General features: G+C 41.2%; 1 protein-coding gene across 2 annotated transcripts in view; it reads left to right on the top strand.

Annotated features, from left to right (window-relative positions):
• Positions 1–13,676, top strand: part of LOC120977924 (interleukin-13 receptor subunit alpha-1-like) — a 135,474-nt gene that overhangs the window by 64,575 nt on the left and 57,223 nt on the right. The window contains exons 2-3 of one of the 2 annotated variants that reach the window (XM_040406095.1): positions 5,279–5,418; positions 9,902–10,040. In XM_040406095.1, coding sequence (XP_040262029.1) covers positions 5,279–5,418; positions 9,902–10,040 — 279 coding nt within the window. The remainder of the gene's footprint in view (positions 1–5,278; positions 5,419–9,901; positions 10,041–13,676) is intronic. The other variant, XM_040406096.1, reaches the window with a different exon arrangement.

The following is a 13,676-nucleotide window of genomic DNA, read 5'->3' on the forward strand; positions in this document are numbered from 1 at the left end:
TAGACTGCTCAATCAGAGGAGCTGCAACCCCTCTCTGTCTTCTCCAGAACCTAGTCGAAGCTCAATTCCCATCTAATCTACTGTAAATTTATTTTTTTATTCTTTTTTAGCTGTGAGCTCAGATAAGCTTCAGAAATGGCCATCTGAGAGCTCGTCTGACAGATTTAATACAGAGCAGTCTGCATTATACTGCAAGCTCTACAAGCCAAACTATTCATAATAAATTTAGTTGCAAAGCTCTTTCATTTATTAACAAAAAAATACATATAATGCAGTAATTAAAAAAAAAAGCATTCAAAGGTCTATGGCCTTAAATTTTTGTAGATAACTTGCAGAATGCACACTATTTATAGGGCACCATAAGGTGCACAAGTTTAAAGGCTATGTTCAAATTCGGAAGCAATTTCTTTTAATTTTATTGCATGTTACTCATTTTTGGCTAAAAATAATTTTTTCAAATATTGAACTGTTCTGTCACAAAGGGTTATCTGTTTTTCTAGCTGTGTGACTGGTACTTTTACTTTCTCTTTGTGCTGTCATCTCATAAACCTAATCTATAAAATACTAAAAGATAATAAACACTTATTTAAGCCACATTCTGATGAGTAAAATAATAACTGAGCTATAATGAGTGTTTATAATGTCAGAGAGCAGAGATAAGGAGCCCGTATGCTCCTGGTCTGACGGAAAAGACAGAAAATCCAGAGAGTGCTACTAGAGCATCTTAGCTCTGTACAGAAAAAAGGGTGCCATATTTTAAATAAAGACCCGTTTAAAAAAAAAAATTGCTCAAAATGAGTACAATGCAATAATGAAAAAAAATTGCCCCCAAAAGGTGTACCAAGCCTTTAAGTGCATATTCTTTTTCAATCCTTTGTAAATTCATGAGAATATACAGTTGTGGGTACTTACAGAGACTTAGATAATGAGGAATGATATTTTTTTCAATGTGGTAAGATTGTGGATGTTAAGAGCTTGCCTTCAACCTACTATACCTGGCATGACTTTAGAAGAATATATGTTGTCCAGTGGCTCAAACCTCACTTCAACACGGTACGGTGCACACTCCAGCAGGCACACCCCTATGTCTTTGTATAGAAAAAATATATTGTAAACAATGGCTGGTTGGCACTCAATATTTGGGGTTGCATAGATCGCTCCATTTATAATTCTAAAATTACTTATTTGTTAAAACTGTATGCGTTCATAAACAATTTGTTATAAAACAGAATAACCAATACTGCGCAGTATTCAATGTCACCAACAGGTGTCATTTAAAAACCATCACAATATTAAAAATAGTCCCCATTAGTTGGCTCCTTATATCTCATTCAGCAGCACAATTTAAGAGTCAGTTAGTATTGTTAATTTGTTTATTAACAAATAAATAATTTTAGAATTATAAATGGAGTGATCTATGCAACCCCAAATATTGAGTGCCAACCAGCCATTGTTTACATGACTTTAGAAGAACCTACTGTTGTAGTATCAGGTATATTATTCATGAAACATATACACTCACCTAAAGAATTATTAGGAACACCTGTTCTATTTCTCATTAATGCAATTATCTAGTCAACCAATCACAGTTGCTTCAATGCATTTAGGGGTGTGGTCCTGGTCAAGACAATCTCCTGAACTCCAAACTGAATGTCAGAATGGGAAAGAAAGGTGATTTAAGCAATTTTGAGCGTGGCATGGTTGTTGGTGCCAGACGGGCCAGTCTGAGTATTTCACAATCTGCTCAGTTACTGGGATTTTCACGCACAACCATTTCTAGGGTTTATAAAGAATGGTGTGAAAAGGGAAAAACATCCAGTATGCGGCAGTCCTGTGGGCAAAAATGCCTTGTGGATGCTAGAGGTCAGAGGAGAATGGGCCAACTGATTCAAGCTGATAGAAGAGCAACGTTGACTGAAATAACCACTCGTTACAACCGAGGTATGCAGCAAAGCATTTGTGAAGCCACAACACGCACAACCTTGAGGCGGATGGGCTACAACAGCAGAAGACCCCACCGGGTACCACTCATCTCCACTACAAATAGGAAAAAGAGGCTACAATTTGCACGAGCTCACCAAAATTGGACTGTTGAAGACTGGGAAAATGTTGCCTGGTCTGATGAGTCTCGATTTCTGTTGAGACATTCAAATGGTAGAGTCCGAATTTGGCGTAAACAGAATGAGAACATGTATCCATCCTCTGATGGCTACTTCCAGCAGGATAATGCACCATGTCACAAAGCTCGAATCATTTCAAATTGGCTTCTTGAACATGACAATGAGTTCACTGTAGTAAAATGGCCCCCACAGTCACCAGATCTCAACCCAATAGAGCATCTTTGGGATGTGGTGGAACGGGAGCTTCGTGCCCTGGATGTGCATTCCTCAAATCTCCATCAACTGCAAGATGCTATCCTATCAATATGGGCCAACATTTCTAAAGAATGCTATCAGCACCTTGTTGAATCAATGCCACGTAGAATTAAGGCAGTTCTGAAGGCAAAAGGGGGCCAACACCATATTAGTATGATGTTCCTAATAATTCTTTAGGTGAGTGTAAGTTGTCAACCAGTACCCTGCTCTGTACTGCAAGGAGGAGGAAACCCAAGACGGCTATCTACAGTATGCAGATCCCAAGTCATGTTTCAATGAACTTTAATAGGTCAGAGATTGACTTAGAGGGTAGTTACCTATAGGTGGCACTAGAGAGAAAGAGAGGTAATTTGCAAATCTTTCCCCAAGGAAAAGGGAAGAGACTGTAAGACTCCTTACACCAGCTGGCGTCTCTGCATGAAGCCCAAGATTTTGAATGCGATTTCTTTTTAATTTACCTGTGTGAACACCCATGTATGCGATGACTAAGGTCCGTGCGAAGCGTTAAAATGCGTGAGCGTTGATTTCCATTTTACACTTTGCTATGGGTTTTTATGAATGTTTAACAAATGAAGTGGTTTTATGCCCCTGATAGTGGATGCTGGAAAGCTTGCACTTGGATGGTAAGCAGTGCTGCCTAGCATGTCCATGTGTCCTTGGAGCATAACAATGGATGAGTTGAACTGGTTTTCTCCTGATGTTGTATGGGATCTCATATACCACAAGCATTTTTTTCCACATAATTGCATTAGTTTTATAATAAATAAAACATTTGCATTGGGCAATAGTTATTACAAAACGCTCTAAATTTTTTGAATTATGTTTACCTGTAGATGCAGCTCTAGCTTGCCCTAATGGAAATATCTTGTTTTTTGGGTAGTATATCAGTGGTCTGAAGCGTGTGGTTCAGAGGTCGCAACGACACCTGCACAAGTATCATAGACGCCTGTTCAGGCCATTTTACTCCTTGAAAAAGTCTAAAGCATACCAATACGCCTTAGACTTTTCCTGCCATTCATCAGCGCAGTGAGCACTGTGAACGGCACAGACCTGAAACAACCAATAACGAAGCTCCTTACAGTAAGGAGCTTTGTTATTGGTCGGTCTGAGCGGGCTGCTGGAGCGTACGGCACACCATTTTTAAGTGAGGAGGAAGGCATGCGATCTTCACTGGCGGGGTAAAGCGGCCTTGGTGTGTAGTCAAATTTAGTGGGGTCCCAGTTCTGAGTCCCCCCGCTGATCTCTTCACTGGTGAGCGCAATACTGCAGATGGCCTCAATAGAAAGTCTATGGGACCGTCTTCACTACCGCACTTAACAGTGAGGAGAAGCAACTAAGCACTTCAGACTCCTACTTATAGAGATCAGCGGGGGTCTCGGTGCTGGGGGGTTGGGTACATGCAGTGGCAGCAGAGCACCAAAAAAAATTATAATAAAAAAATATATAGGTGGTACCATGCAACCCCCTAGGTGTACAGAGTGGTATTGGGGTATGGACACATGGAGCGGCGGTGATACGGTTGTTCTGCGGTCAAATACTGTGCCGCCTATTAGCCCCCAACTTCCTTACAGTTAACTAATGAAGACCACAGTACATGATCGGTCTTCATTGTTAATGGGCGCGCAGCCATTAATGATGAAAACAGACTATGCAGTGCGGTCTAGAGTCTGGAGTGAATGCACAGCAGGCTATTATAGTCAAGTGATAAAGTACAGGGAAGATCCACTATATTGGACTGTACTTTATCACTTTGCTATAATATCCTGCTGTGCATTCACTCAAGGGAAGCAATGTTATTTACATGGGACTGTGTGTTGGAGAAGCTGACGGGAGGGTGTGATTATTTACATGGGACTGTGTGTTGGAGAAGCTGACGGGAGGACACATTTACACCACTACTATTTATTTTTGTTGCTCTGCTCTTTTAGATCAGCAGAACAACGAAAATAACGGAAGTGCTGGATCGGGCACCTAACTGACAGAAATGGAGCTGATCAGACTCCGTTGACTATATATTGAAGTCCGTTCAAGATCCTGTCTTTTTCACAGACAAAAAAATCCTACATGCGAGTCTTTTTTGTCCGGTCTTTTCGACAGAATCTGTGACAGATGCCCTGAACTGAGCCTCCAACGCAGATGTGAACAATTGTACATACATATTATGTATTTGTATTACTGCAACTTTTGTACTCCTCCTCGGGTAAAAATACTCCTCAAAAATGGTAAGAGGATTTTTACTCAACCTCAAGGAGTTGTAGTTTTGTAACGGTGGGAATGCCAGGGGTTGGGTACTACCAAAGTATATGTTAATGATACTATATATATATATATATATATATATATATATTGCACATAAAATAAAAATAAAAAATTTCAATGCAGAACATTACCTGGAAAGTAATATGAACAGCACAAATGAACAGCCTCAGAGTATTAATTGTGTACATTTTTAAGAATCTCCAACTTCCTTCCACTTTGCACAAGATATCAGATAATAGCAACCCCTGTCTATAAACCTTCTTATGAAATAGGTCAGGGGCATAGCTGTATGAGGTACAGATTTGGCTGTCACACTGGGAATCAAATGCTCCTGTACCACATAAGAAGAAACCAGTATTATAAAAGGTGCAAGGTAGGTTGGGGGCCTATGACAGATTTTGTGATGGGACCCAGAAGCTTTAGGTTACTACTTGTAGCTCCCCCGATCATAACTGCTAACCGCCAGTGGTTCCAGCAGCTAGACCCCTGGTGATGGGCTCACCATCATGGGAGGGCCCACATAAGAGGCTTGTCCTAATTATGAGCAGAGCCTCTCATACATCACTTTATAAAACATAACTAGCTGCATGAGGTCATAAATAACAAAATGCCATAAAGCGCCTGTATGTTTGGTTTCCACACAGACGACCTCCCTCCTCCAACCAACATCACTGTTACAATGGATGACATGTTTAACGTTGCTTTCAAATGGGATAACAACGCTGCCAACTGTACCCCGATGTACGAAGTTAGTGTTTCAGCCCTAGGTTCCTATCCAATTAAGGTAATGTGGCATTTCAGTTGGTGCGTAATAAACCGTTACGTGCGGATCGATTGGTAATCATTTTACTGAAATCATTACAAATTATTAACTAAAACTCTCATGACAATCAAAATTCTTATAACATTGGGAATAGCCTTGCAAATACCCAATATTAGGTTTTCTGGGAGTAGAATACTGATGACTTATCCTCAGGATAGGTAATCAATATCAGATCAGAATGGGCCAACTATTTCCTCTGGTGGCCCCAAGGAACCCCAATTCTTGTGGCCCAACCAATATATTATCAATAAAGTCTATTAGGTTTTGATTCAAAGAAATAAACCATAGTAGTACGTGATTGGTTTTAAAGGCTGCTCCAAATGAGTTTACTTCTACTAGGCCTTAGAGGCCCACTGTGGTATCAGAGCCTGGGCCCACCAGGGGGTCCTTTGGTGGGCCAGTCCGACGCTGAATGCAGCTCATTACCAGCCTGGGCTGCAATACCAAGCACAGTCACTATACAATGTACGGTACTGTGCCAGAGCGCTGCGGACTCTTCAAATAGCTGATCGTGGCAGTGATGGAAGTCGGACCCCCACCAGTCATATATCGATGAGGATAGCCATCAATATAATACTCCCAGAAAAACCTCTTTAATCTCCATTACCTTCTAGAGTTGAATTCACAATTAAAGGGGTTATCCCACAATTAACTGAAAAAAAGGAAAATCAAACATAATCTAGTACATCAAAAATAAGAAAGATATTATAGAAACGGCACCGCTACAATCTCAGTCAGTAAATATACCACCAAAATCCTCAAACCGGATTGGGCGCACCTCTGCACAGCGGTGGTGCACAAGCCAACCAGGAAACAAGAAACCAATGTAGTAAAAGGTAAAGAAGGCGGCACTCACCCATACAGTTCAATAAAAAGTAATCCTTTATTACATCTGAGGTGCAATCAAGATATCAGCAGAGATGACGGGGCAGATAACATTCAATCCACACATAGCAGCGACGGCCGTTTCGCGCAGAAACACGCTTCCTCAGTGGCCTCTCTGCTGATATCTTGATTGCACCTCGGATGAAATAAAGGATTACTTTTTATTGAATTGCATGGGTGAGTGCCGCCTTCTTTACCTTTTTACTACAATAATCTAGTACAGGATGACCTCATTCTAACAAAGCTAGAACCAGCCCTGTACCTCACATGGATCCAGAGATCTCCCCATTCATTGCTCCAATTGTACTGCTAGATTTACTTCAAGCTGTCCGCTTAGGGGGCGTGTCCTTTCTCAGGGGGTGTGTCATTTTTTCTGCAACTCATAATAGTTGAAGGATGGAACGGAGCATGTGCTTCCATCTCAATTAGCAGGACAGAGGAATTAGAAAAAAGCAAACAGCAGGTGGCGCTATATAGATAGAGTTCATTGAATAACTCAGTAGCTATAAAACATTTTTAATTATGTGCTGTTACAAAAGTGTTCGGATCCAGGTGCTGGTTTGAAAACTGTAGAATATTTTTTTGTGGGACAACCCCTTTAAGTGAGAATTTTCAATGCACTTTTCAATGCAGATGGAAAAATGTATTCCAAACTAGGAGAGTGAGTAGATGTACAACAAAATGACCCTACATCCTGTCATATACTTGGTGTTAACATAGCCTTATGGGCAGTGGCATAACTAGAGTTCTATGGACCCCAGGGCAAAATATGTTTGAATGCGTTGTAGTACACTGCCGCTGATCACTACACAAACTGTAGCGTCTACACCATGTGTGGACTCCCCGAGCCCCTACTAATTAAATTATGCCCCCAATTTGTAAAATATAAATGACCTGTTTTAATGTCCCTTAGGGCTCGATCAGACAGCTGTATGTTGCTTTCCGCATCTGATCCGCAATTTTGCAGACCTGTTCACTTCTATGGGGCCCCAAAAGATGCGGACAGCACACCGTATGCTGTCAGCATCTTTGCTTCTATTCCACTGCCCCGCAAAACAAATCAAACATGTCCTATGTCAGTGAAAATCAGGACCTTGCCCCATTGAAGTCTATGGGTCTGCAAAAAATGTGGAATGCAATCCGTTTTTTTTGCAGACACTCTGAACTGTCCGGAAAAAAAAACCGGATCTGCATTTTTGCGGACAGCAAAAAACATATGGTCGCGTAAATGAGCCCCTACTGTAATGAAATCCATGTGATGAAATTGATTAAGTTTAGTTACCTGCTGACTGTGCTGATGAAGCAAGCATGGCACAATAATGGCAGATCTCCTTCTTCTCCACAGTGCTCCTCCCCTGCCCTTCCAAAGACCCAACAGCCATTGGCTGCTCAAGTTAGCTGGTAGCTTATGCAGGATGGGAAATTAAAGGGCCTCCCTGGACGTACCATATAACTCACTCCCAAACTTTCCAGCACTATCCGCACACCAGAAATCCATCAGCACCTCCCCAGCACATATACCAACTATTAAAGCACCCACATGCCCCTGACAGTGCCTTCAGTAATAGTAATGCCCCCATAATTCCCCCAGTAAAAAGGACCCTATAGTTCTGCTATATTCCCCAATAATAATAATGCCCATATTGTGTCCCTGGTAATAATAATGACCCCATAGTGACTCAGTAAAAAAAAAATTACCCTTAGTGACCCTGGTAATAAAAATAACCCCTGTGGTGCCCCAGTAATAATAATGCTCCCACAGTGCACCCAGTAATCATATCTCCAGTAATATTAATGCTCCTTTTTGTGTCTCTGATAATAATAATATTCCCACAGTGTCCCCCAGTAATATCCCCCCACTACCCCCAGTAATGTCCCTATAGCTCCCATATTAATGTCCCTATACTGCCCCAGTATTGTCCTTCCACTGCTCCCAGTAATATCCCTATACTGCCCCCAGTAATGTCCTTTCACTGCCCCCAGTAATCTCCCTATGGTGACCACAGTAATGTTCCCACAGTCCTCATTCACTGGTAACTGGGCCCGATACTGTCACTGTACTTCATGCCGGGCCCCTGTCAGAGCACCCATCACAGCAGCGTTCCATCCTCTCGGTCCGGCATCTGTCAGGCCCCAGCGCTGCCCTACTAGTAGTATTCACATATGACGCTGATGGGTGGAGCCTGACCGATGTTAATAAGGCTCCGCCCACCCACTTCGTTTGTGAATACTACTAGTAGGGCAGCGCTGGGGCCTGAGAGATGCCGGACCAAGTGGATGGAACACTGCTGTGATAAGCGCTCTGACGGGGACCCGGCATGAAGAACAGTGACAGTGTCGGACCCTATTACATGTGAGCGCAGCAAACCCCCCCTCCCTGGACTCGGTTACACCCCTGCATACAGGTAAAGTCTATGTAGTGCAGGTAACAACATACAGATTTCAAGATGGAATCAGCATGGCATGAATAGGGAGCAAAATACAGTGTAGACGGTGAGTACATTTACCTAAAAATCTAATTCATTTAATATAAAAATATAGTTTGATATAAAGGCTATGTACACCATTTTTTTATGATTGCATTTTACTTATTTTGGGCTAAAAATAATTTTTTGCCAATTAGTCTTCATTAAAAAAATTCTGCCATTCTGTCACAAAGGGTTAACAGTTTGTCTAGCTGTGTGAATGGTACTTTCAAGTTCACTTTATCCCATCATCTAATAAACCCTAGCTCTAAATTGCTAATAGTTAAAAAACACTTAAGGGTGTATTAGACGGGCAGATTTTGTGCCCGATTGCTAACAAGAGTTCGAATGAACGCTCATTATCGCTCATTTTGCAGTGTAATACTGCTGCCGATTGCACAATGAAAGATCAGGATTTGCCAGCGGCAGATCGTGCTGTCTAACTACGATCTGCTGCCAGCAAACCACTGTACAGCATGGGGACGAGCAATGGCATAGAGATTGCTCCTTCCCATGTTCAATCGTGTGCATGATAGGGCTGTCTAATACACCATTTATTTAAGCCACATTCTCATCAATAACATAAGAATTGAGCTATAATAAGTGTTTAGGAGGTCGGATATCAGAGATATTGACAAAACTGAGTACAAATACAGATCTTGCTACTGAAGAATCTCAAGGCTGTACAGAGAAAGGGCTCAAAACTGTAGGTAGAAAAAAATATTTTCAGCTCAAAATGAGTGCAATGGAATAATAAATAAAAATGTCACCAAAGGTGTACATAGCCTTTAAACTGACTTTGTATAACGCCCCTGGACTGTCAGCTTAGAAGGGCAAATGCATCAAATTGCATTTCACCACCTCATATCTTTATGCAAGTTTTTTAGCAGATGCTCCTTCTAGTTTTTCTCTATTACTGACAGGAATTTTATTCCTTTAAGTGCGTAATATGTGTGCAATCATCTGCTTTAGTTACTATTGCAGAGAAAGCAAGGACCTTCAAAAACCTGCTTGAAAGCTAAGATTATACAGGACTAGTTTATGAACGCATGAGAATAATGACGAGTAATTTTATGCTTCTTTTATTGCCACAGACGACCAAAAGCAAGTCGTTTTGGAGACTGAATATTGACAAGTTGTCTGATCTCAACAATAACCTTTTAATCGAAATTCTGGCTTATTGCAAAAACAGGATAAGTCCATTGGTCAAGAAAGAGATGCCGTTGGTACCAGGTAGTAATTTTTTTAAATTCATATCTCAACTGATCACCGCAGATTGTGAGAGGGTGGAAGGGAAGAAGGAGGGGGAGAGGATGGCTGATCTTCTGGGACACACATAGAATATTTTTTTATGTATTTTTCACGTGTTTGTTTGCAATATGAGACCATAAAAATCATTGTACAGGATTAGCAGAGCTTTCTACCAGAAACAGCATTAAGTGTGGCAGGAGACTACTTTGAGGGAAGTACTGTGGTGATGTAATTCATATATATATTGCACCCATGTTTATTTGGTGGTTCCTTCTTCTCTGTTCAGGTGCCACAAGTTGTGGTTGTAGTTTAGATTGTTTAAAGGGAACCTGTCACCTAAAAAACGCCTCCCAAACCGCCAGCATTACCTTAAAGTAGCCAGCAGTCTGTTCCTAAAGATCCTTTTCTTCCTCCGGCCAGATGCACCAAAATCTTGAAAAACGAACTTTAATTCCCTGCACGCGCTATGTAACAGCAGAGTTTGAAGTCAAGGGGGCAGCGGCCTCCTCGCTTCAAGTCAGGATAACCACGCCCCCCCGCCCCTTCACTTCTGATTGACAGCTGATAGCTTTCGGCTGTTCAGCAAAGCCAGCCGAGTATGAGTGCGCGTCAGACGTTCACGTGCGCGGCTGTCAATCAGAGGTGAAGGGGCAAGGAAAGGGGGCTGGGTTATCATGACTTGAAGCGAGGAGCCCGTTGCCCCCTTGACTTCAAACTCTGCTGTTGCATAGCGCGTGCAGGGGATTAAAGTTCGTTTTTCAAGATGTTGGTGCATCTGGCCGGAGGAAGAAAAGCATCTTTAGGAACAGACTGCTGGCTACTTTAAGGTAATGCTGGCGGTTTGGGAGGCATTTTTAGGTGACAAGTTCCCTTTAAACACACATTCACCTGCAATATGGAATGAATCAAACATGGAGATCAGGACCCCCCTTCTTGGTTGGGCCTAGAATCCAGCCCCCCCCTGACAAATAATCCTCAGAACTTATGTCTACCTGTTCTGCCCAGCAGGGTTAGGCTAGTTTCACACTAGCGGCAGCCTTCTCCAGCAGGTTGTTGACATGTTTGCCGTGCTGCTGCCGGAACTCCGGCCCACCTCCATTATGGTCAATGGGGCTGGAGCGGACCTCCACCGGCACGCATGCACTAGCGGCAGCACGGATCCGGCAGGCTGTTCACACGCCAAAACAGCCTGCCGGAGAAGGCTCGCTAGTGTGAAACTAGCCTTAGAGAATCATTACAGATCACGTCTGCCTCAGTCTTGGTATTTCTGAAGTGTTTAGTGTGTTAGCGGTGTGTTCTGAAGTGTTTAGTGTGTTAGCGGTGTTAAGTTGTATTACACCTTGTTTTTCCTGTTACAATACTATTGTATTGAGGGTGGTGCACTGCATTGTGGCAGTGCAAAGCATCCTGGGAAAGAGAAGTCTCCAGTCTCCAGGACACATTAGCAGAGCTGTCCTATGCATGTCTCCTTCTCAAACTCCACCATATTGTGTGTTCCAGAGCTGTTCAGTTAGTTGTAATTGTTACTCAGGGAGTTATTACTGTTAGCTAGCCATGCAATCTTTTGTACAGGCAGCCATTTTACTAATGTGCTTTAGTGTTAATGTAATGCTATAGTACATGGTATGCTATTCTTAACCCCTTAAGGACCGGGCCATTTTTCACCTTAAGGACCAGACAGATTTTTGCAAATCTGACATGTGTCACTTTATGTAGTGATAACTTTAAAACGCTTTTACTTATCCCAGCCTTTCTGAGATTGTTTTCTCGTCACATATTGTACTTCATGACAGTGGTAAATTTGAATCAAAATATTCGCAACTTTCCAAATTTTAATTTCTCTGCTTTTAAAACAGATAGTGATACCTCATATAATAGTTATTGCTTTACATTTCCCATATGTCTACTTCATGTTTGGATCATTTTGTGAATGCCATTTTATTTTTTGGGGACGTTAGAAGGCTTAGAAGTTTAGAAGCAAATCTTGAAATTTTTCAGAAAATTTCCAAAACCCACTTTTTAAGGACCAGTTCAGATCTGAAGTCACTTTGTGAGGCTAATAAAGCAAAACTCAATATTTATTGGCCTGATTCTGTAGTTTACAGAAACGCCCCATATGTGGTCGTAAACTGCTGTATGGCCACACGGCACGGCACGGCACAGAAGGAAAGGAACGCCATATGGTTTTTGGAAGGCAGATTTTGATGGACTGTTTTTTTGACGCCATGTCCCATTTGAAGCCCCCCTGATGCACCCCCAGAGTAGAAACTCCAAAAAAGTTACCCCATTATAGAAACTACACCCCTCAAGGTATTCAAAACTGGTTTTAAAAACTTTGTTTACTCTTTAGGTATTCCACAAGAATTAATGGAAAATGGAGATGAAATTTCAGAATTTCACTTTTTTGGCAGATTTTCCATTTTAATCATTTTTTTCCACTAACAAAGCAAGGGTTAAGAGCCAAACAAAATTCAATATTTATTGCCCTGATTCTTTAGTTTACACAATCACCCCATATGTGGTCGTAAACTGCTGTACGGGCACACGGCAGAGCGCAGAAGGAAAGGAACGCCATATGGTTTTTGGAGGGCAGATTTCACTGGGATAATTTTAACTTGCCATGTCACATTTGAAGCACACCTAGAGTAGAAACTACAAAAAAGTGACCCCATTTTGGAAACTACAGGATAAGCTGGCAGTTTTGTTGGTACTATTTTAGGGTACAGATGATTTTTGGTTGCTTTATATTACACTTTTTGTGAGGCAAGGTAACAAAAAAAATAGTTGTTTTGGCACTGTTTTTATTTTTTGTTATTTACAACGTTCATCTAATCGGTTAGATAATGAGCTATTTTTATAGAGAAGGTTGTTTCGGACACGACAATACCAAATATGACTACTTTTTTGTTGTTTGTTTCAGTTTTACATAACAAAGCATTTTAGAAAAAAAAATTTTTTTTGTGTCGCCATATTCTGAAAGCAATAGTTTTTTTTTGTTTTTTTTTGGCCGACTTTCTTATTTATGGACTCATTTTTTTCGGTATGAGATGACGGTTTGATTTGTACTATTTTAGGGTGAATATGACTTTTTGATCGCTTGCTATTACACTTTTTGTGATGTAAGGTGACACCATTTTTATTCGATTTTTTTTTTTTATGGTGTTCACCTGAGGGGTTAAATCATGTGATATTTTTATAAAGCAGTTCGGACGCAGCGATACCTAATATGTATACTTTTTTTTATTTATGTAAGTTTTATACACTAATAACATTTTTGAAACAAAAAAAATAATTATGTTTTAGTGTCTCCATAGTTTGAGAGCCAGGGGCGTTGCTAGTGTCTCAAAAGATCCGGGGCCCAAGCACCAATGCATATGGCCCAATTCTCTAAGTTGAACAACTGCATCCCCTCCCCCTACCCCCTGCAAGCACTAGCACTGAAGACATTTTACTGTACTTGCTATCCAGCAGCACATACAGTGCTGCCCATAATTATTCATACCCCTGGCAAATTTTGACTTAAAGTTACTTTTATTCAACCAGCAAGTCATTTTTTGACAGGAAATGACATAGGTGTCTCCCAAAAGATATAAAGACGATGTACAAGAGGCATTATTG

Source organism: Bufo bufo, chromosome 8 (genome assembly GCF_905171765.1).
Source record: "Bufo bufo chromosome 8, aBufBuf1.1, whole genome shotgun sequence".
Classification (NCBI taxonomy): Eukaryota; Metazoa; Chordata; class Amphibia; order Anura; family Bufonidae; genus Bufo; species Bufo bufo.